This window comes from Myxocyprinus asiaticus, chromosome 16 (assembly GCF_019703515.2).
Source record: "Myxocyprinus asiaticus isolate MX2 ecotype Aquarium Trade chromosome 16, UBuf_Myxa_2, whole genome shotgun sequence".
NCBI classification, from domain to species: Eukaryota; Metazoa; Chordata; class Actinopteri; order Cypriniformes; family Catostomidae; genus Myxocyprinus; species Myxocyprinus asiaticus.
In genome coordinates this window covers 26,476,629-26,502,568 of record NC_059359.1, presented here as the reverse complement: position 1 = coordinate 26,502,568, position 25,940 = coordinate 26,476,629, and the positions used below count along the sequence as shown (strand labels likewise).

At 36.0% G+C, this 25,940-nt stretch overlaps 1 protein-coding gene across 1 annotated transcript in view; it reads right to left on the bottom strand.

Annotated features, from left to right (window-relative positions):
• Window positions 1-305: 305 nt before the first annotated feature.
• The window catches only part of LOC127453783 (ephrin-A4-like), a 93,950-nt gene continuing 68,315 nt past the window's right edge, over window positions 306-25,940 (bottom strand). The window contains exons 3-5 of the mRNA XM_051720481.1: window positions 22,020-22,088; window positions 10,709-10,735; window positions 306-325 (exon numbers count right to left, since the gene is read on the bottom strand). Of these exons, the coding sequence (XP_051576441.1) occupies window positions 306-325; window positions 10,709-10,735; window positions 22,020-22,088 (116 nt within the window). The remainder of the gene's footprint in view (window positions 326-10,708; window positions 10,736-22,019; window positions 22,089-25,940) is intronic.

Sequence of the window (25,940 nt, the reverse complement as noted above, 5' to 3'; positions counted from 1 at the left end):
TTATGACTATCAGATATTCACTCATATTTTAGCCCAACGCATTAAGGTGTTTCTAACACCATCTTTCAGGAGAAAAAAATTGCAAGCACATGATGTTAACATTTATGTGAGATTTGCAAAGTGCCCGAAAAAAATCAAGATGTCTTTCCTGAAGGAAAGTCTCTTATCTCTTACATCTCTTAAACATATTAATCCTACACCTCCAAAGGACTTCAGCATTCTAGAGAGACTTCTCCCCAAGGTCAAGGGGTCCATTGATGACTACAGAACATTGTGTCAAGGCTGCCCACTCACCAAGCCCATTCTCACACTGGCCTTGAAAAAACTGGAGGGAAGCATAAAGTCAGTTAGCAAAAACACTAGTGTCAGTCACATCAGGCAATCTCTTATAATTCACGACAATAAATTAAAAACTGGCAGAGTTTTTAAATTGCTGAAAAAGTTTGAAGAATGCTCTGGGATAAGACTAATCGCGACAGAACACACGAGAAGTGATAGAAAGTGACAGAAATAATGAGAAATATGATCAAGGCCAGACGACTCAACATGCTACTAATAGTATGGCCATAGAAAAAGAGTCCAACAAACACAGATGAGGCCTGTTCCTTCATGGCTTTTGTAGTTAAAACAAAGAAAATCAAATGGACCCTTTTAAAGGCCTATTATTCCTGTGTGAATTCAGCTAAACTCAGTCAATGTTTACAGAAATTCAAAAAACTACACACAGTGCCTGAAGCAGGAAGTGTTATTGAATATATGGGCACGTGTGAGCCAGGGTTTTCATTAGCCTGTAATTACCAGTTTTTGACCGTTAAAATATCCAAATGTCCGACAAATTCAAACATTGTCGGACACATTGTTGGGCCTCATGTATTCAGATAGAAGACAAAGGCAGGCCTAATACAGTCGTAAAAACATAACTTAAGCCCCCACCTTCCAAGTCGTAAATCTTACTGATAAAAATCGCACCAAAATCAAACAAAGGGAGTCCAAAACAGACTACAAATCCATGAAGCCTTGCTCACTAAAGGATCGAACTCTCAACTCCTATTGGATGAGGCACACAACAGAACGTCCCTCAAACATGACATCATCAGGAGTTGAAATACCTCTGAAATGCTTCCGGGATTTCCTTCCAGCGACTTTGTTTGCAGTGTGTGGACGCAGCTCTTCGCTGCTCTCCGGTGCAACCTCGTGGCACAAGGAAGTAACGTCCGACTTGAAACTGTGGCCATACAATCTCCATCTCGCTGGACGAGTTGAGATTTCTCTGTGTTCAGCCGAACTCCGAAGGAAACCGGCGAGCAATTCACATCTTCATCCGTTTGCCTACAGAAGTGAAGAGATTAAAGATTTCTCTTCCATCTTCAATCAAGTCGACATTTCTGAGTTCTCCGCCAGCCTGCCGAGAATCAACAGCCGTACCGCCCACTGACAGAGCGAGGAAACGGCCTCCCGTCATCACCCGAGCCTCAAGGAACCGGGTCATAGTTAAAGGACGGAGGAAAACACATTCTACCTGTGTCCTCATGTGATTCAAGTAAGAGGTTTACGTCTGGGCAGAGATAGAATATTATAGTGTGTTATTCTTGTGTTTCAAGGTTTTTGCTTGCACAGTTTATGGACCGCCATGTCCGCTCATTATTAATACTCAGGGTATTAATTATCACAAATTTGTTTTGCTGTATTGTGGTCCAACCAAATTGGACTGTTGTGCAATTTCGCCATCGCGGGTGAGACAGCAACTGAGTTCATCCATTAAAGAGCCAAATAACGCGGGACTTTTACGAGCCGTCCACCGCGTCTCTGAGTGATAAACACAGCTGCTTTCTCTCCCACTATCACGAAATCGGCTTTAGGGCCATCATCTCTCTCTCTCTCGTACTAACCACACACACACACACACACACACACCCTTATGTGTTATAGGATTATTTTATTTCCATATCTAATCATATCACTGTTTAGTTTGTAGTTGTAAGTCGGAAGTTTATTGACTGCACTGTATTAATTATTAATTGATATTACTGCATAAATAAACTTTGTTTATATTACAAAGAGAAGTGTTTTGGTTTGTTTTGCATACGCCTGTGTCATGCTGACGGGATGTCAGTGCTCGGATTCAAACCTTCATTCATTGTTTTTTTTCCCGAAAATCGATATTCTTCGGATGTCGATTTTCCTAAGAAAACAATCTAATACTGAGACTGTTTTACTATCTGGTTATTAGTCCCTAATTCCAGGGTGGTGCCCCGTCAATGTTAATCCTTATTAATATTCTATTGATTTTTGATAATTGATAATTATCTTTGATGACTGAATTTGAATGATCAATAAGCTAGTGTTAATTTTAATTAGTTTCATTGATGTTAACAATTAACGATTATCTTTGATAATTGTTGATTTAAAGGATTTAAAAAAGCTAACATTGATTCTCATCAATGTTCTATTGATTTTAATAATTAATAATTATCTTTGATAATTATTAATTATTGCTAATAACCAAACTTGCTCCTAAACATAGCACACTACATTTACTGGAGTCCCATATGAGGTTTTAATGAGTTAGATTCAATTAATTAATTTAAATATTAATATCTACAGAAATAATTATTAATTATTTCTGATAGTAACACTGATCTAAACAACCAGTAAAGCCCTACAACATTGTCTGGTGAAATGTAGTATCCCACACTTTGGCAAAAGCAGACTGCGTTACTGCCTTATTCCCACATCTCGCGTGCCCGCAGTCAGAAGCTTCTCACTTCAGAATCACATTAAAACAACCTTGCGTTGCCATCTTCTGGAGGAGAAGGACACCACAGGATTATGTGAATCTTAAGTTGTAGAGAAACACTGAACACATTAGACTTCACTTTGGCAGCAAAATGCTTTTGTGCTGCTATGAAAAGCGGAGGCGCGTGGATACAGTGACACCCGGGATGGAGAGGTGCGGCGACCTTGGTGTGCGCACAGGTTAAGTCTCCTGAGTGTTGCGGTTGTTCAGAGACGGTTCCAAACAAAATTGTGCCCAAGACAAAAAATGACCAAAATGGCAACTGCGAGGCTTCAGTCCATGGTGGCCACGGCCACCCATGGCCAACCCTTAGCTCCGCCACTGCACAAAGGGATGCCAAAAGTCAGTTTTTTTAGTTGTACATTATGTCATACAGTGAAGAGGAATGCAAATTCGACCCGCTAACCCAAATCCTCAACCTAACAGACCATAACGCTGGTCCTTTATTACACGAATGCAATTACTTCTTGGTTTTAAAACGTGATGAGAACTCAGTTCTTTGAGGTAATTGACACAACATTCTATCAGAAAAGATACATAAAATGCCACAGGAGAAGGTAAATATAATGCAAAGATGTTTGATGGGAGATGGAGCTTGTAAGTCGGCATGATGGGGCCAATGCCAGGGTACTGGAACATTCGATAGCAACATGTTGACTTCCTGTGTGCTCATGTTGCACAGCGTGCCAAAGATATTGGCCCAAGGGATCCCACCATTGTTTTGGTTAAAGTTAACAGGGGTGCAGATTTGACAGAGGATGTCAGCATGTCCACTCATTAGGTCCACTCTCAGTTTGGTCCTGAAATACCTGGAGCTGCAAATAAACAAGGAAGGCTACACAACGTATACCTGACATATTAGAAAAGTTGTAGTCATTCATAGTCAAAGATCTCTAGAAAACGTAGGTCTTTGGGAGGAGTTCAAAGAAAACTCTGGGACTGAGCTGTAAGTAAAACAACAACTAAAGCTGTTTTTTTGTAGCTCTTTTTCCTACCATAAAGCTGTTCTTTTGATTGTGAGCATATTTTGTTCTTATAGGCTTTGTAGGTCTTAGCTGCATCACTTTAAAGCTTTCAGTCATACTACCTAGAAGCTCCCAGCACTTCCTTAAAGGGATTGTTCACCCAAAAATTGTTCACCTTTACTTTCTGTAAGAAGGCTATATTCCTTCTGATGTTAGGTCTAAATACATATAAATAATCGGTTCAATGTGTATTGTGAATTGTATTAAAATATCACAATTGCATTTACTCTTTTTAAAATAAATAAAATACATATTTATTGATTATTTCATTCTCTTACATGAAAGATTCTAAATTTATATGAGGCTCCTCAGCTAAATGCAAGTTGGTAGAAAATTCACACAACGTTCTGAAAAGCATGATCAGAAACGCATGTATTTGAGCAGAATTTCTAAATTATTGTCATTGATTATTTCGTATATGACTGGCTCCAGATTCACTTTCAAAAGACATTTGTGAAACAGGACATTACAGTGTAAAAAAAGAGATTTGAAAATCTATTTTTTTATTTTGTAGCTCATTTTGCCATAGAAAAAAATTGCATTAGTTCTTCACAGAAGATGCTGACCCCTTCACAAAAATGTGAAACACTCAAATTAAAAAGAAAACTACATTCATTCATACCATGTAAAAAAAAATCTGTAAACTGATTGTTCTGTTTTGGCACCCATTATTTGCATCTGAAATCCTGAAATTAAAAGAAAAACACTACAAGAAATTAAAGAACATTTTTCTTTGCCAAAAAAATATGGATTGGAATTCTGAGACTTAATAAAGGGGCAAATGACTTCACTGTTATTAGAACTGAATAAGAATTTAAAAATTCCTTATTAATAGTTCAAAAAATTATATATATTTAATATATATATATATATATATATATATATATATATATATATATATGTGTGTGTGTGTGTGTGTGTGTGTGTGTGTGTATGTATTTATATATATGTGTGTGTAAAAAACGTATTCTATAAAACTCTTATTTAGGCTAATATTCTTGATCTCCCCACATACCAAAAGTTTTATGCTGTATTTAAACTATTGTTTAGCTAAACAATATTCTCCTCCTGCGAATACTAAAAATGCATTGCTCAAATTATAGTAAAGAATTATTTTAGTATTTAAAAAAAAAAAAAAAAAAGGAGAGAGAGAGAGAGAGAGAGAGAGAGAGAGAGAAGAAAAATAATGTTAGGGAGACAAACCTGAATTTAAACTAAGTTTTGAATTTAAATCTCAGTCCACTGCAGGTTGACCGAGTAGCTCTTATGCTAACACGTTTAGGCTAAGTTTTGAATTTAGTACTCAACAAATTGTTTTCTCTGCTATCATCAATACATTATTTTAGACTGACAGAAAGAACAAAACAAAAAAAAAAAACATCACTTATAGTTATAACCATAAAAAGGATTTTGCATATTTCCTCATTCAGTTAAACAAAGTGAACACTTTGATTTCATATAATTCACATCCCCACACATAATTATGTGAGTGAAGTCAGAACAGGAACAACTATAAAAAAAAGAATAGTAAAAAAACAGATATAAATTAAAAAAAGGAAAAGGAAATTGAACATGAACCTGATTAAGTGGCAAATCAAGCATCCAACTCTTTCACACTTTACAGAGAGTCATAGTCCATATTAGGAGGTGCCTAGTCATACATGTCCCACAAATACTGAACAGGAAGTACTTCAGCCAGCACACGCAGGTGTGGGAATGAATCACACATCCCAACCTCGATTTCTAAAGAAATTTCAGAAACTCAAGAAAAGAAAAATTCCAGGACTTTCCAGGTAATTCCAAAGTTCTGCCAAGTTGCATAAATTAAATTCAGCAAAATCATTTTTTTTAATGTTCTTCCAAACAAACAACAGCTTGTCATATAATGATTGTTCAAATTAAGTGTACTATGTGTCTGGCTTTGGTTTTTAAACTATTCTTCTTTCAAAGACAAAAAAATTTGAAAAAGTAATAAAAATGTTTTTTCCAGTCATTGATCCTGTCTAGTAACTGCTTCAATGGGATTGGAAGTGTTCAGGTATGAGTGGTCACTCTGTCCCTGATCTTTCACTCAGTAGTATATACAGCAGGACTGGGCAGCTTCATCTTCCTCCTCCTCTTTGGCTCAGTTTAGTATACAGTAGGACAGAGGGGAGAGCAGTGCTTGTAAAGGAGGAGGTACGTTAAGGAATGTCTGACTCTTAAGGACAGAGGGATTAAAAGAAAACGAACCGTAAAATAAGCTCTTTGAAGGTAGATTAGTGTCGGTCTGTTACAGAGTGAACTTTTATCAGAGCAGACAGGAGTAAGGAGGCGCTGAGAGTGGACTGAGAGAGTGCCAGAAAGGAAATTGAAGGATAGAGATTAGTGGCATGACAAAAATGACAGAGCAAAGGAATAAGTGAGGGTGTAAGTGTCTGTGTGTGTGAGTGGGTTTGGGTGGTTTACAAGGAATTTTTTTTAAATTTACAATCTAATTTACAAGGGTATTATGCTATAAATATGGTTTATGAGGACATTTCTAGTGTCCCCATAATTCAAATTGCTTAAAAACATACTAAACAATATTTTTTTTTTGTTGAAAATGTACAACCCCAATTCCGAAAAAGTTGGGACAGAATGAAAAATGCTGATAAAAACAAAAAGGAGTGATTTGTAAATTATATTCATCCTTTGCTATATTGAAAGCACTTCAACTACACATTATATTATGTTTTACCTTGTGAATTTCATTGTTTTTTGAAAATGTACAGTAATTTCAAATCAGATGATTGCAACACGCTCCAAAAAAGTTGAGACAGGGGCAATTTAAGACTAATAACAATTTGACGAGTTGAAATAACAAGGCAAAGTGAAACAGGAGATGTTAAACAGGTGAGGCAATTGTGTTATAATATTGTATACTGTATAAGGAGCCTCCAAAAACAGCCTAGTCCTTCAAGAGCAAGGATCATTCGAGACTTGTCAATTTGCCAACAGATGCTTCAGCAAATAATCCAGCACTTTGAGAACAATCTTCCCCAAAGACAAATTGGAAGGATTTTGGGCATTTCATCCACTACAGTGCACAATATAGTTAAAAGATTCAAGGAATCTGGTCAAATCTCAGTGTGTAAGGGACAAGACAAAAACCATTTCTGAATGTGTGTGATCTCTGATCCCTCAGACGTCACTGTCTTAAAAATCATCATTCATCTGTAATGGATATCATGAACATGGGCTTGGGATAACTTTAGTAAACCTTTTTTAGCCAACACCACTCCCTCCTGCATCCACAGATGCAAGTTAAGACTTTACTATGCAAAGGAGAAGCCATACATCAACACTGTCCAGAAGCACTGCCGACTTCTCTGGGCTCGGTCTCATCTTAGATGGAAAGTAGAACAGTGGAACAGTGTTTTTTGGTCTGAAGAGTCCACATTTCCAAAATTTTTGAAAAACACAGCCATTGTGTTAACCGGGCCAAAGAGGAAAAGGACCATCCAAGCTGTTATTAGCATCAGGTCCAAAAACCAATGTCTGTATGGGCCAGGGGTGTGTCAGTGCACATAGCATGGGTAACTTGCACATCTGTGAGAACACCATGAATGCAGACAGATATGTAAAAAGTTTGGGCAACATATACTGCCATCCAGCACCGTCTTTGCCAGGGATGTCCCTGCATTTTCCAGCAGGACAACTTCAAACCACATACTGCCTGGATTTCAAGTGCATGGCCGTGTAAGCAGAGAATGTGGGTGCTAGATTGGCCTTCCTGCAGTCCTGACCTGTCTCCAATTGAGAATGTGTGGTGCATAATGAAGCACACCATATGGCAATGAATACCCTGTACAGTTGTGCAGCTGAAGACCAGCATAATGGATGAATGGGGGAAAATTCCACTTTCTAAACTTGTGTCTTCAGTACCCAAATGCTTAATAAGTGTTATTAGAAGAAATGGTGATGTTTCACAGTGGTAAACACTCGACTGTCTCAACTTTTTTGGAGCGTGTTGCAATCATCTGATTTGAAATGACTGTACATTTTCAAAAAACAATGAAATTCACAAGGAAACATCATATAATGTGTAGCTGTAGTGCTTTAAATATAGCACTACAATTAAATAAAAAGGTGAATATAATTTACAAATCACTCCTTTTTGTTTTTATTAGCATTTATCATACTGTCCCAACCTTTTCGGAATTGGGGTTGTAAAAATGCAGAAAGTTTTTTGTGAGGGTTAGGTTTAGGGGTAGGGTTAGGAGACAGAATCTATAGTTCATACAGTATAAAAATCATTATGTCTATGGAGAGTCCGCATAAGGATAGCCGCACCAACATGTGTGTGTGTGTGTGTGTGTGTATATGTGTGTCTCTGTGTATGTGTGTAATCCAATGCAATACGGAGAGGGTAGAAAAGCATTTACTGTAATGCAGCTGGTTATGGAGGAATATCAACTGAAAAAGATTGTTTGTTTTTAAGTTACTTGAGGTATCAGAGAAAAAAAAGGCAAAAATAGGGGGAGGATGAGTAGCAAAAGTCGTCCGGCTGTCACAGAATAGGCAGCACTGCTGTGTGATGGTCTTTCTGTGGCTAAATAATTAAAAGTAAAATAAATAAATAAATATATATATATATATATATATATATATATATATATATATATATATATATATATATATATATATATAATAGTATAAAACACATGGATGATCAAGTAAATGCTAGAATGTTACCAAAAAATTATCATCATTTACTCACCCTCATATGGCTTTCTTTCTTGCATGGAACACAAAAGAAGAAATGTTTAAAAATGTACTAGTCGCACTTTTCCATGCATTTACAATGAATATTGACTGGAGTTTTAAGCTTCAAAAAGCATGCAAAACATTATAAGACCCCATTTACACTTGATATTAAAATGTGCCTTGGGTGATCCGATCACATGTGGTCAGGTGAGACACATCGCTGTTTACACCTGGTCACTTAAATGCATCTCCTCTGATCACTTGTGTTCAGATTTGGAGTTGAGGGTCTCTGTTTCAAGACAACATACATCAATCACTATGTCAATGTGTTACTGCATGATAATAAAGTGCAACAACATAAAAAAAGACAAAGAAAGTGGAAATTATCCATTATTTTAGTGGATTACCTATATTAAAGGAGCATAAGTTGTTTGTGCTTCTCATCTGTGTTGATATCAGAGACACTTAAGAAGATCCGTAAGCTTTTGTGATTGTGTATCCACTTTTTTTTTTTCATTTTCCTATCAGATGTTTTTTTCCTTGTAAATCCACACATAACCGGCAAAGTTTAAAATCTAGTTTTAGCGCAGCGGATTATTGACAGGTGAGGGGTCGCGCTTCACTGCTGCCGGGACGCATACAAGACAGATTAGTGTTTACACCTTAAATGTGATCTAGTCACATGCGTTTTTAACCACATTCGCACATTTAACTCACATAGGAGACTGATCGCACTATAGCAAAAGTAGGTTGAAAGTTTTGTTGCTGAAATCGGTCAGTGCTTACCAAAATTTGAATCACTGCCCCCAAAGTGGCCGAAGCTGGAAGTGGTATTGAACTTTGGGGTAATGTGCACTGCAATTTCAGTGTGAAATATCCACAGAATGCTGCCAAAAGTAGTTTGTATTTTTAATTTTAAATTATGTAATACATTCAACAGGAATGTGTATTTGATTAAAGGGTTAGTTCACCCAAAAATGAAAATTCTCTCACCACTTACCCTCATGCCATCTAAGATGTGTATGACTTTCTATCTTCTGCTGAACACCAACAAGATTTTTAGAAGAATATTTCAGATCTGTAAGTCCATACAATGCAAATGAATGGGTACCAAATTATGTGAAGCTCCAAAAAGCACATAAAGACAGCATAAAATAAATCCATAAGACTCCAGTGGTTAAATCTATATTTTCAAAAGCGATTTGAGAGGTGTGGGTGAGAAACAGATCAAAATGTAAATTTTTTTAATATAAATTCTCCTTCCTGCCCAGTAGGTGGCGGTATGCATGAAGAATGCGAATCGACAAAAACAAAAGAAGAATGTGAAAGTGAAAGTGGAGATTGATAGTAAAAAATGACTTAAATATTAATCTGTTTCTCACCCACACTATCATATCGCTTCTGATGATACGGATTTAACCACTGGAGTCATATGGATTACTTTTATGCTGCCTTTATGTCCTTTTGGAGCTTAAAATTTTTGGTATCCATTCACTTGCATTGTATGGACCTACAGAGCTGAAATATTCTTCTAAAAATCTTTCTTTGAGTTCAGCAGAAGAAAGAAAGTAATACACATCTGGGATGGAATGAGGGTAACTAAATGATGAGAGAATTTTCATTTTTGGGTGAACCATCCCTTTAAATCTACTCCCCAAATCAAATCTCAACCCTAAATCTAACTTTCAGAAGCAATGTTAATTTCCCATGTGATCGTGTTGCACACAAAAGAATCGCATGGCTTAATAAGACTTATATAGTAAACAAGTTACATGGATTCAGGCCCCGCTCAGACTTGGATGTAAGGTGGGCCATAGGATTCTCAGGATGGGTAGTACAGTTGGCGAGGGGTGGGGAGGTCGTTAGCAGGGTGGGCCAAGTGATTGGCCCACCTTGGCCTCACTGAAGAGCCGGGCCTGTATACACTACATTATGATCCTTTTACGGTGCTTTTGCATTCTTTTTGAAGCTTAATAGCACCAGTCCCCATTCACGTAATTGTAAGCAAAAGAGCAAGCTACCAGTACTGTATACTATTTAGAATTTCTTTACTTTTTCCATGGAAGAAACAAAGTCATACAGGTTTTAGGTTAACTATTCCTTTAAATACATTAGAAGTAGAGCTGGCACAATTTTTGTATAACATATAAACACATACCTTCCTGTCGTGATGATCCAGCTGTTACTAAAGAAGATAGGGAGGAAGAAAGAGAGTGAGAAAGACATGTGAGGTGTAAGGCCTTTTTCAATTTCTTTTTTTGAAGAACTACAAACTTGGAACATCATTCTTGAGAACAAATGAGGAGAAAAACGCACATAGAGACACATTTACCATTACTCAGGCAGAAACATACTGAAAAATTACTAACGGCTGTGCAACCCCAAAATACATCCTCAATGCAAATTCTTTTAAAGGTCGCACACAGAAAAAGAGCAAATAAATAAATAAATAAATGAAAAAATGAAAGATTCTGCAGGGACAAAAAAGTGGACTGGAAGAGGATGAAGAAGAAAAAGGAGAATGGTAAAGGAAGGATTTAGTGGGGAAACGAAATGGAGAAGGAGCAAGAGATACACGACTGAACAGAGAGGGGCCACAAAAGCAACAAAGATAGAGTGATGGAGCGAAACACCAGAGAAGACAGAGAAGAGAAAAGAAGAGGGGAAGAAGTGTGAGAAAAAGCAGAGGGAGAACGAACAGAGAAGACAAGAGCCTGAAATAAGGTCAGACGGCAAAAGGAAGGAGACGAAAGTGGAAAGGAGGGAGGGTGTTTGTGTCTGAGTGTCACTCTCTCAGCAGGGGGTCAGACCAAGCGACATAATGGAGAAAAGAATGAATGAAGAGAGAGGGAGCAAGAGAGTCATACAGAGGTATCTCAGATGTGGAGTAAAGTAGAACGTACACTGAAAAAAAAAAAAAACATTTAGTTGGCTCAACAACCACCATGTATGAAAATAGCTTCTACTAAGAAACATATATATTTATTACATTTTTAGCTTTACTTAATTTGCATTAATGTGTACAACACAAAATATTAATTATAAGGTGAACTTAGAGTGATACATAAAATAAAAGAATAACTGTTAGTGCCTTGAACTTCTTTTGCTTAAAAATCCATAAAATTAAGATTTTAAGTACTACTAACTCAAACGATCAAGTACAGAACTGAGGTTGTGGTTGAGGTTGAAACTTTAATTAGATGTTAAATATTACTCGTGTGACATGCCTTTTCAAGTAAATAAAGATGAATGAACTGATATATTTTTGCATATCTAACAAAAGTTTTCTAGTTATGCTGACATAAACTGACCATAAGTTGAATTTACTTAAAAATCTTGATGCAAAAATAATACTAATATATTTTAAGTAAATCCAACAATTGTTTTCAGTGTGTGCGGAATTGGAGAAGAAATGTGTTGGCTATACAAACTACAGGGTAAGAAGAAAGTTGAAGACAAGTGTACAAACATAAATGGGTAGTTGAGGCATAACATGCCTATTAACGTTTTTGAATAATCATCAAGATGTTAAAATGTATCTAAATGTATAAAAAGGGAATTGTATATTTTAGGTGCTATGACTGGGTACCATTTCTCTCTTTTTCACCTTTTGTTTTTACACCAAGAAATTTTAAAGCGTCCTATGGTGTGACAAATATTGTTATTTTTTTTTTTTAAATGTAGAAGTGCAAATATGCTATTATGTCTCTCAATTAATATGGTTTTAAAACTGCATGCATAATAATTATAAACGCATTATTATCAAAATGGTTGATTGGAATGATCATAAATAGTCAAATATTAGATTAAGTATAACATGTCACACTTCCACGTACAGAAAGACTGAGAAAGTTAAACAGAATCAGTTGAGTGAGTGAGACAGATTAATCCAAGTTATTCTAGCTTTTTGTGATATTCTGATTATTAAAAGTAAACGAGTAGTCAAAAATGTATCGAGAGTGAAAGCTTTATTTGATCTTTCGAACTTTTCTTTTCCAACAGGTCCACACACACGCAGCAGAAATGCCCATCATTATTTACACCAGACCTTACAGAGATTATAACCTATGTAAAAGCTTACAATATACCTTCCTTTGATAAGAAGGCTGTCATTTTGTAAAAATTTCCAGCAAAAACAAAAACAAAAAAACATCACGCTGTTAATAAAAAAAGCATCTGAACAGAGTATGAATCAACATAAAAGATCTAAAACAGTAAATATATTAGCATTACAGGTTTAAAACATTATATCAGTTAAATGAGTATTTTAGAAGTTTGTAGTAAATTAATGAAGTCACTTTAATTTTGATAAATGTAATACATTTATAATGCACCACAAATCAAAAGACATTTATTTGACTTAATTATGTAGCCTACATGGGTGGTTGACATGAAATAATTTTGCAAAGTGACTATTTCCTGCAGTGTGACATGCTATACTCCATCTAAAACTACTTTGAACAGCATTTTGCAATTCTGCAATTTTAAAAGTATTATGCATGTAGATTTTATGACTTCTAATTAATTAAGAGGTTACATGGAATATTTGTACTTTAAAAAGAAACATTTTTAAAATGTTTAAATCCATTCACACTATACACTACATTGGCAAAAAGTGATAAAAAAAAAAATATGGTGAAAAACTTAAAAGAAATGGTGACCAGTTACAGGACCTGATCCCCTCTTTTACATTTATAAACATTTTATCCTAAAATCTTGATTTGATAAAAAAAAAAAAAAAATCATGTAAAGTGTATTTTGTATATTCTACACATGCATTTTATAAATTAAATTACAATAATAATAACAACAACAAAAAATATTTATATGATTGATAATTGAAATGAAAATAATTATTACAAAATGGTTCAACAATAATTCATTTTCAAATCATTCATTAAAATGGTCAATTAACATTTTTATTTCTATTTAGCAGATCCAAAGTGACTTACAAATGAGGAATATAAGATAATAAAAATCATCAATATCTGCAGTATTGCACAGCAAACATAAGAAATATCCTCAAAAATATGTAATAATTTGAAAATAATAGTAAATCTCGACATGGAATGAAGATCTTAATCACATATTAAACTATGATTAATAGGAATAGTTTACATTTTTTCTTACTCTTATAATTTAATAATACAATAAAAAAGTTTTATGCCAGTATGCTTGTTATTTTGAATAGGAGAGGCACCTGCACTTGCAAACTATCAAAAACGAGAAAAGAAAAATAGACTAAGGAAAAATGATTTGCATTTTACAGTTTATATTTTTGTTTTGCTTAAATTAAATGTTTGCCACAACAAAATGGCAGCTTTTTGTTTTCAAACACAAAATGGCTGCAGTTGCGCATTTCTTGCATCAAACATGGCTGCTATTATATGGTGCAGACGACGACTGGGAAAGGGATGCGAGAGATGGAGAAAGGGCAAGAGGGAGGGGAAAATAAATGACTGCTCACTGCTTCATTCCATTTCTGCAATTTTAAACTTTAGTTTTTACAGCCAAACGAAAATACAGCTGACGTTCCGAAAACAAAAGCGATTCGTTTTGTTAACGTTTTCTGAACAATCGGTTACTGCAGGGAAAACAACACTTATGTAAAGGTACTGAATTTGTGGCGTGTTTTTTTTCTTCAAACTATTAAAAAGCTGTGAAGAATGAAAAACTAACAAGGCGAGAGAGGTGAAAAAGGGGGGAGGACAAGGTATCCACAGAAGCGTGTAGTAAAAACGGACAGAATTTCAGGTTTTAAAGAAAATTAAAAAGCGCAGGAAAGACAGAAATAAAGATCGTGAAATGGACAGAAATTGGACAAGAAAACGGTGTGCTCACAGCAGGACTGAGTAAGTGAAAAAGAACAGACAAAGAGAGGGATCAATTAGAGGGAAAGTAGAAGTGACTGAAATTATTTCTCACACCAGGGGAGAGCAGGAGTAAGTAAGACGGTGAATGAACGAGAGGAGGGGAAAAAACAACAGTGGAATTAATGTTTTGACAAGTTGCCCCGAGTAAGTGGAGGGAGCGGAGCAAGTGAATAGGATGAAAGAGGAGGGCACCCGGGAGCTTTTATCCACAAGACACCACTCTATCCAGGCAGAATATTGCAGAGTTTGTTGTTCAGTTTTACGATTTACAGTAAGCAGAGCGTCTCAGTACCACAATTCCGGTATAAACTTTAGAAAGCTTCTCTTACAAGCGCCAAAGCACTTTATTCTAGAGGAACATTATATACAGTAACGTTCAAAAGTCTGAGTACACATTGAAAACTGGGATACAAAATTATATTTAAACCTGGAAATAAACAAAGATTTAGGATTTTGAAAAAAATGTAAACATAAAAACATAATTCTGGGTCACATATTAAATAAGCTAATTTGTGACTGACCACGATCACTAATTTGCACAAAAGGTCAGATTTCCTTGCTTCCATTGAAGCACCAGATGCTCTTTCTAACATTCTCAAATCATCCTGAGATAACCTGAGATATCATCGGATTTTGCTCAAACATGCACTAAATAAAACGGTCAATATTTTTACTTAACTGAAATTGAGCAATTTAATTTCATTCAGATAAAGTCAGTTTAATTCAGACAACATATTTAGTTGGATTAGGTCAAATCAATGAACTATAGTAGTTTCAACTCAACATTATTAGGTTCTACTAACTAAATTTACTAATGTTTAAATTAATTTATTTTCTTATGTTGGTCCAACTCAATTTATTTTACTAATCATTAGTATATCCCAGGTGAGCAAGTGTAAGGACAGTGAAACCGTTGCACTGTCAATTTGATAGCAAATGTTTATAGAGCTAAGCAGCACTCGAATCAAACATCACTTGAAATTTAATGTCCATCCTCAACCTAAGCACAAGCGCCAAACTTCACCGCAATGGTAACCCTCAAAAATCTTTTTAAATACCAATATAACAGAACATTAAACATTAACAAATCTCCTCCTATACAGCTGTTCAAAAAAAAAAAAAAAGAGGCTGTAGTCCAAAAACGTGGAAGAGAATTCAACATGGGTTCCCTCTGTATTTTCCTATGGGTTTTTATAATGGGGTATTTGAACTTATGTGTATCGTCAAGTAATGTTTACCACAGACCTTATTTTACACATAAGTTCAAAAACCCCATTATAAAAACCCATAGGAAAATCTAGAGGGAACCATGGCGGATTAGACTTCCAGGTTCGCTTACAAATTGACGTCACGGCTGAACAGCTCCATTCTCATCTTGCTCAAAAATTTCTAAAATAACACTTAATTTCAACATTTGTTCAACCCATCCAGTCCCATGCAAAGCATGCTGGGAAATGGAGATCCCCTGCCCGGTTTCATCAATGCTACAAAAATTATTTTTGTAGTCCCAACTCAAATGGATTAAGTAAACTTCAATGAGCCCATTTACATGCACACCAACATGCTCATTACTCTCTAAATTCAGCTTATCTAAAAAATCAGACAAGGCAATAAATCCGCGTTTACATGACATTTGAAATAATTGCATTCTCTACTTTTCACGTCAAATCATGAAAAGGCATGCGCTCAATACATGTGCACATTGGATGAGCCAGTAAGAACACCAGGTACGGTGGTTACATGGCACGCGAAATCGGCGTAATGGGCAAAAATCTATCCGTGTCGACTGGATTATTCATAAGTCGTTTTTGGCCTTTACACTGATTAAGGAATGTGGTTTGTTGCGTTGACATGAGAACATGCGTTGTCGGCTTATTAAGCATAAGCATATTTTTTAATTTTATCCCCTTTTCTCCCCAATTTGGCATGCCCAATTCCCACTACTTACTAGGTCCTCGTGGTGGCGCAGTTACTCACCTCAATCCGGGTGGTGAAGGACAAGTCTCAGTTGCCTCCACTTCTCAGACAGTCAATCCGCACATCTTATCACGTGGCTCGCTGTGCATGACACGGCGGAGACTCCCAGCACGTGGAGGTTCGTGCTTTTCTCCGCAGTCCATGCACAACTTACCACGCGCCCCACTGAGAGCGAGAACCACTCATTGCGACCACGAGGAGGTTACCCCATGTGACTCTACCCTCCCTAGCAACCAGCACAATTTGTTTGCTTAGGAGACCTGGCTTGAGTCACTCAACACACTCTGGAATTCGAACTCACGTCTCCAGGGGTGGTAGTCAGCGTCAGTACTCGCTGAGCTACCCAGGCCCCCAAGCATAAGCATATTAAGCAAATTAAGAACGTACATATAAATGGGCTCAATGTTACAAATTTAATTGGATAGAATGCAATGAAATCAAGTTGTGACAAAATGTTCTAGAATTGTGTTGCTTTAGTTCATTTGAATTACGAAAATCTGCAAAAAATGTTTTTTATGCCAGTTCAAGTGCATGCTGTCATTAAATACTAAGTACTAAACAATTATAAAATGTTAATTTTTCCATTTAACTTTTCACTTGAATTGTTATGCTGATAATATCATAAATAATGAAAAAAAAAAAAAAAAAAAAAACTATATATATATATATAGAGAGAGAGTGAGAAGAGAGAGAGAGAGAGAGAGAGAGAGAGAGAGAGAGAGAGAGAGAGAGAGAAATATATATAAGGGTTCAAATCCATCTCCAGTATAAGTGCACTGAGGGGATGTATTTTGGGGAGCATTCATACATGAGGCTGCTGCTGTTCAGGGGGAATCATTTTACTGTTGCACTGCATGAGCTGCAGAGTCCGTCATGGTCTTTAATGAGGATTATATTCACTTCATCTTCTATATACCAGATCTTTAACTATGCCCATGCAATTTAATACCTCTACTCACATGCAAGACAGTGAAAAGAAAGCTTCTGTCACAGCACTAACCAACCTTCCTGTTGTGGTGACATGATTCTCTTTGGTATTACTGATCTTCTGTTCTGTCCTTGGCTTATATGTTTCTTTTGAGTCTGGCCAGTATGGCTAAATGTCCTAACCAAACAGATCTCTGCTTAATTAAACTTTAAATACATCTTACTGCTAGCACCGTGCAACTGGGATTCAGCTGTGGCTGTAAGCACTGTTGCTATGGCTATGGTTTGAAGGCTAATGCTCATGGGTCTGACAGAACCCTCAGCCGAACACAGACTGTCAGATAAAAGACCAGGTACAGGAAGGAACCAAAGTCAGTTTGCAGCATTACCAGAAGGAACAAACACCAGCTGCACAAAACATGCCCTGGTGCAAACTCCTGTCATACACCTCTCCTTTCATTCTTCTTAACATACTAATGATCAGAGGACAACAGCACCTAAGGAAGAGTGCTGGAATGATGTGGAAGAAAGGATGTGGAAAAGATTGAGGGGTTGAAAGTATGTGATGGAGTAAGCTGAGATATTTAGAACAGAGTTGAAGCAAACGAGGATAATAAAAGAAGATAGTAATTAAATATTTTCTGTTTTTGAGCTAACAGAAAAGAAAGCATGCAGAAATAGCTCACCTAAAAAATTTAATTATTTCTAATTATTTACAAACCTTAATGTTGCTTCAAAATCTTACACTGCTATTTTTTCTCGTGGAACACAATATAAGAATTTTGAAGAAGAATCTTCACAGAACTTTTGCATACAACGAAAGTGCATAGTGACCACGGGCTGTAAAGCACTATAAAATCACCATATGATTTTAATGTAGTCCATTTTTCTGAAGCCATATGATAGCTTGAGTGATGAATTAATGTTATTACAGTATATGGCTTCAGAAGACTTTAATATAGCACATAATATGTAATACAAGTCATATGGATTACTTTTTATGGTGCTTTTATAGTGTCTTTATGTCCTTTGTAGGCGGACAGCCCGTGGTCACTATGAACTGTTGCTTTATATAAAAGAAGTATGTAAAGACTCTTCAAAATTCACCTTGTGTGTTCCACAGAAGGAAGTATGTTTAACAGGGTTGGAACGAAAAGAGTAAGTAAATAAATGACAGAATTTTCATTTTTTAGCAAACTATCCCTTTAAATAGAATACAGTTTAGCTAAGGATATCCAGATATCAGGATAAGGGATAGATGCAGTGGAAGATGGCCAGAAATGAGTAAACGGTCGGGTTGAAGAAAGACTGGACTGAGTGAAAGTGTAGTGGATGAGCCTCTGATTAGTTTTGCTCTGGTAACGACAGATCATAAAATTGAGGAAAGAGAGGAAGAGACTAAAAGAAACAGAGTGGGGGAGATTAGTGCCACTCCAGGAACGACTGAACACTAGAAAGGGAGAGAAAACAGAGGAAGGGAAAAGCAGGGATGCTACAGTTTAGTCTGGATTAGTTTCGGTCAGAGAACAGAAAAAGAGGGAAAAGATAGACAGAAAGGGAAAGAGAGAAGGATAAAGAAATGGACCATCTGAAGCATGTGCATGAGAAGAGGAAAATGTGCAAAGTCGAGGAAGAAAAGTTTTCATTCCACGCATTCATTAAAGGATCCACCACGGATAACAAAGTAACTGTCAGTCAGAACGAACGAAGAACCCTTTTCCCATCTTCTCTTATCAAACATTGGTAGCTCTGATACATTCTTCAAATAAACAACACATCCAGCTCAGATCATTCTCAGCTACAGATATTTCACATGCAAACATTTCAAATCAATTGCACAAGACATTTTAATCTCCAAACACAAAAAAGAACTGATTTTTCTTAGGTCACAACACCAGAATGCAGCAAAGCATCTCCTAAAAGACAACTGCTTCAAGATTTAGAGTTTAACAGAGTGTGTCTGTATAATTTACTTCATGTGGAATAAAGACAACAATTACCCAAATTCTAACTGAGCAAAAGTACTTAAGATTTAAATACAGTGCTCTATAGGTCATTCTTGCTTTGCAGTACTTTTGGGCCTCTGTAACTTTTAAAAAATGCATATACATGTGTTGTAATTTAAGGAAGTATTTCTATAAAAAGGTATACCAGACTGTAATAATGAAAACTTGGCAAGATCATTAACAGTATGCCTAACATGGTAAAAATAAAGAAAAAGTTAGTCATTGCTCATGGAGAGTTAGCTTACATGAGGGTGTCAACTTGAACTTACTTTTCTAGATTTTTTTTAACCATCTTTATTATATTTTTATAATATCATACTGATTTCTGGAATGTGAGACTGAAGACATAGGAAAAAACAAACAAAATGATTACCAATTAAAGAAACAAATCAAAGTAAACTGTTAAAAATGTGATTTAAAACATTTTAATTGGAGAAAGGAAAACCTGGTGATTAAGAAATATTTCATGTGTTTCTTTAGTTTTTAATGTTAGTAGGATATGACAAAAATCTGCACAACTAAATTAGTGAAATTATCTAAAATTCACTCCTACTGTATGTTTAATTAATTGTGATATTGTGATAAAAAATCAAATAAAATAAAAACGTCAACTAATAGGATTTCAATCTATACAAACTGTGAGTTTAATATTTTATCCAATATATTAAGACACATTCTGTACAATGGGAACATGACAATGTACAGCATAACATGAATGACCCAGTTCCAGTCTGTATGACAAAATATTTTAAACAAGCCTGGTGGACATCTTACTGTAACAAACATTTCACAGCGTAATTAGGACTGACTGAATTATTACAAATGGAGCGATGAGAAGTTGAGGAGACTGTGAGAGGCCAAGAGGCAGATTTAGGGCCATGCAGGGCAGGACGTGGATATTGAGTTAGACAGCTTCTGAGTTGGTGTGTGTGTTTATGGGCATGAGTGTGAAGCAGAAGGTGGAATTGGGTCGGACGGCTCACGGACTGGACTGCCATTCCCACTCTTATTGGGCAGCATTCCCTGCTGATCCCGCATCAGTCAAGCCGAGCGGAAGGTCAACATAACTGCAGGGGTCTGAGAGCAGCCTTGCTCGATGCACAGGACATACACACACACACTTAATCACACACACACAGACACACACATTATCACACATAGATAAGCTTTCACACATACAATTTTACAACAACAAGGTACAAAAATTATGTATAAAATCAATAATACTATGTTACAATTAAAAGGAAAGTTATGGGTTCGTTAAGTTAGGCTCAATTGACAGCATTTGTTTTTGGCAGAATTATTGACTCGACGCTCATTTGTTTACAAAAAAACAAAACAAACAAAAAAAAAACAAAAAACTTATGATGGAAGTAAATGGGGCCAGTCCATAAATGTCAAAATACACAGCGTTTCAAAAGTATAGAAACAAGATGTAAACATTTTATGTGCTAACATAATTTTAGTGTTATAAAACCACTTAATAACTAACCTTATCTGTGTAAAAGTTAAATCCAACATTACAGCTTTTTTGTATCGTCGGTAAGCCCTGTAATCTGGTAAAATGTATTAATGCCAGTAAATCTCTAATTGTATTACACTAAAATTATGTTAATACATAGGTTTACCTGTTGTGGCAATACTTTTGTAACAGTGCGTGTTTTAATGTTTATGGACTGGCTCTATTCACTTGTAAGTGCTATAGTGATTTTTGCTTAAAAAAAGTAAATAAAATAAAAATAATATTAATAAGGGGTTGAAATAATGTTTTGTGGTAATCAACTTCATGTGATGAATGCTGTTGACCGAGTTTAACTTGTATTGAACACGAAATATTCCTTTAAATATGAAATATGGTTTGTGAGGTAGCCAGAAATTTGCTTCATGTGGTAAAATCTAAATTAACTGGTTTAATTCAAATCCAAAAATGTTACTTAATATGAATAAATCAATCTCACTACATTCAGTTACGCAAACAAAAGACATTTTTAAGGGTTAGATCGGGCAGAAATATAACCTGAAGTTACCAATTTGTACAGTGATGGCATATTGACAAGTACATAGACAAGTTCATATTACATTTTTAAAATTTGTACAACCATTAGATTTCCAAGGTTGGCATTTTGCTCTATTATTTTGTAATTATTTTAGACTAATATTTAGCACTTACAATATAGAAAAGGGTATTTAAAAATCCCCATTTCAGTATAAATAACATGATTTGTTCTTTTAAAAATAACATAATAATAATAATAATAATAATAAAATATAATATAATGACAATTAATAATAATAATAAAACAATTATGTTTCAGAAACACAAACAATAAAAGAATGCTGCTGTTTACCACAACACATGCCTGGTTCTTTGCTATTTTAATTTGAGAAAACCATTGTGGCTGAAAACAAAGGCAGAGGGGGAAAAAAGATTAAAAAATAGAATGATGAGCCGGTGAAAGGGGAATGCATTAGGAGAAGAGGGAAGATGGGAAGATGAGGACAAATTTGTGGAAGGTTGGCAGGAAGAGGGAGGGTAGTAGAGAGAGAGATTGCGTGCAGAGAGAGGGGGATATCTGAGTGCGTGAGAGGGTATGTGTGTGGGGGGGGGGTTGTTTCGCCTTTTTTTTTTTTGCCAGGGAAAAAAGTGTGGATGAAAAAAAAGTGATGAAGAAAGGGGGGTACTTACCAGGCAGACAGCACACAGTGACTCGTAGCTTCATACAGGGGAGGGGGGGTCCATCATCTGCGGATAGTGCTGGAATGAGAAAGAGAGCAAAATTGGAGACCGATGTCTTTGACGCTGAGAAAGAGGAATCTAAATTTGTTGCCACCAAATCGATGCTTATAACTGCTCACTCATAAATGCACGCATACACACTCACACAGCACATAAAACCCAAGGCCATAAAAAGACTGCTTGACTCTGATGGAATGGCTAATCCATTAGCACGAGCAGGAGCCATAACAGTCTTCATAATGCTGAGCTTGGCAGGACATCATTCCACAAATGATGGACACTATGATGCAGTCATTCAAGCTTGTGCAAATATTCACACTTCATAAACTTGCATGATTATACTATTACAACATTATTTACATACCTGGAGGCCATATTTTCTTTCAGCCCATCTCTGTCTAACAGGTTTGATCCAGGCATATTCGCATATTCATTTTAGAGAAAATTCCATATCATAGTTACATTAAACTGCTCAGACACGGACAAAACATTTCCTCAACTCCAGAGAAGTTGACCTGAGGTATGATTATGAATAACTTTTGGACATCTAATGATATTACATTAAAAGGGTTGTTTTACCAAAAATTAAAAATCTGTCATCACTGAGTGAGTTTATGTTAAAAGTTTGATTTCAGCAGGAATAAAGCAATAATTTGTCTTTTTAAAATATCATGTAAACGTGTTAGTCTGACCGAAATCATGCCAGTCCAGTTTTTGCAAAATCAAACTAACAGACCTAGATAATGCCACTGTAGATCAAATCCGTCCAGCATGTATACATGCCAATTGACCGCAATAGGCCTTGGCATTATGCACATGGTCCGAGAAACAGAGGTACCGCATGATGTGTATTAACCCAGAAGTCGAACGCAACAAAAAGCAGAGAACAAAAGCAATAACACATGTACGTTTCATTCAGAAGTGATTGTCCCTATAGACTATTCCCTTAAAAGACTTTACCATCCACTGTGAGAGTTTTTGAGGGCTGAAATGTGTGGAGCTCAACTTTTAAGTAATTTTTATTGGAAATTCTGTTTGAAGCGATCTTACAGCATGGCTATTATGATTGTTCTCCCTTCAAAGTGCCCTTCAGAGGCTAATTTTATGGTTTGTAATGGCATCACTATCAACGCTACCCTTCATCTGATCTGCACCAAAATCAACGAGTAAAGAATGTATGAAATGCACGTGACTGTAAAGTTTTCCATGATGTTGTGTGAGTCTCGGTATCATCCTCACCCATTCTCACCCTTCATGTTGTTCCAAACCAATATATTCACAAAAGTAGATGTTAGACAAAAAGACAGCCTCAACCACCATTCACTTTCATTACATCTTTTTTTCCATGCAATGAAAGTGATTGGTGACTAAGGTTTTTATTCTGCCCAACAAATCCTTCGGTGTTCGACGGAAGAAATAAAGTCATTCAGGTTTGAAAACAACATAAGGTTGAGTAAATGACGATGGGGGGAACTATCCCTTTAAACTTCTGCTCTGCACACTAATGTAAATTAAATGTTATCTAATTTTGTAAGCCTTTTAGGTAGTCAGTTTACAGCATATCACGATATTCATTACAGCAGAGCAATCCAATATCCTTTAAATTACATGCTAGCATAGAATAAATGTCATATGGGAATTGATTGCTACAGTTGATATGTTAAATACATTTAATGCGGCAAAGATAATATGCAGAAAATCTCCCAAATAAATAACTAGTTGTTGAAATCTTACAAAGGTGTAAATGCACATTTCTTTAGTACTAGCAGCTAATTGTTCCTGTAAAGTTGGACTAGGATTAACATTTTTGTACTTGGCATTTCCGAGTCAATCTGGTCCACAATCAGGGGTAGTATTTGAACATAATAAACTCCTGTAGCAGAGCTAGTGGTTTGGTGGTGCACGAAAATAAAGTTTCCTAGTAGGCAACTGATATCCTCCAGCCCATTTCAGTCAGGGGCATTTCACCTGAGGAGGCAAGGGAGATAGTGCCTTCTCGAAGACACTTGTATGAGAGAATAATTGGCAGTACAGAAATAAAACAAAAAACAAATATTACAAAATGTGAGAATAGTGTGTAAAGCACCCATTGCTGTCCAACAGTGACACCAGTAGATAATATTTCAGAGGGAGGCATTTCTTGTAACTATAATTGGTAGCTTGTTGATATTCCCAAGTGATACTCCCATGTCTCGATTCGCCGACTTATACTATCCCCTAAAGTATCTACTTTTTTGTTATGGAAAAGTACACTGTGATAAGTTGCATTCGTGTGCAATGGAGGAGTCAGGAGACAACGAAGCAGGTTCAAGGTCAGTCTCTTTAAATTGTATGTTTTCAGCACACAATTGACGGTAACTGTCGATAACATAAAATAAGATCTAAATAAATGAAAGCACTCTCTATTAATGACTCCCCCCCCCCCCAAATAATCAAAACAAGCAAGTACAACCCCCCATTATTTATACCATGATCAATGGAAACATGGATAAATGCTTAACTCTCCAACATTTAGACACAGGGTTAGTCTCGGTCACCATTCGCTTTCATTGTTTGGAAAAAAGATGCAATGAAAGTAAATCGTGACTGAGGCTAACATTTTGCTTAACATCTTTACATACAGGTCATACGTTCAGAACAACATTTTTGAGTGAACTATCCCATTAAAGAATAAGGGTAAGTCTTAACTGCACCTATGCACGCACACAAACACACAGACTTTATGCATGTAAATGCCATAAAACCATGTGTGTTCTAAATGCAGATCGTTTATATACACTACCGGTCAAAAGTTTTGAAAAACATACTCATTCTTTATTATAATTTTTTTTTCTTCACATTTTAGAATAATAGTAAAGTCATCAAAACTATGGAATAACATAAATGGAACTATGGGAATTATGTTGTGACTAAACAAAATCCAAAATAAATCAAAACTGTGTTATATTTTAGTATCTTCAAAGTAGTCACCCTTCACCTAGAATTTGCAGAAATGTACTCTTGACATTTTCTCAACCAACTTCTTGAGGTATCACCCTGGGATGCATTTTAAACAGTATTGATGGAGTTCCCATCTATGTTGGGCACTTATTGGCTGCTTTTCTTTATTATTTGGTCCAAGTCATCAATTTCAAAAACTTTTTTTTTTTTTTTTTTTAATTACATTTTAGTTTTATAATGAAATAAATTAATATGTTGGCACAATTATATTTTTGTCTACAAAACTAATTTCAAACATTTAAGCATACGTCTTCAGATCAAAAGATTTTTAAGATCATGAGAAACATTTCAGTCAAGTGTTTCAAAACTTTTGACCGGTAGTGTACATGCATACCACGTTAGCAGCAGCCCACGTTATGGACACTATATTAAACCATCATGAGTTCTTTTCCCAGAATCAGAACAGAAGATCTGAGTTAGAGACGCTTAAATTCAGGCCTGAGCGACTCTGCCATTTTAAAAAGCAGCCCTGGCTCCACGTTTAATCATAACCATAAATCTATATCAGCCATTTCAGTAACACACCACAGTGGCAGCCATATTCATCTGGTAGAGAGGCTTTTAACCGAACGTCCAACAACCGCAGATACATCCATTTAGCATGCGCAGTAATTTCACATTGACGATAATGAGAATGGCTGACTCCAGCCAGGCTATGTGTGTGTGTCGGTACATGTCTGTGTGAGTGGGTGATGTCTTTATATGAGGCATGTGTTGGGGACCAAATGTCCCACAAGGATAGTAAAACCTGAAATCACCAATATTGTGGGGACCAGCTGAGGAAAATGGCTTAATAATCATGCTAAATAATGACTTATTGAATATCTAAAAATGCAAAAATTCTCATGGGTCCACACACCCACACACACA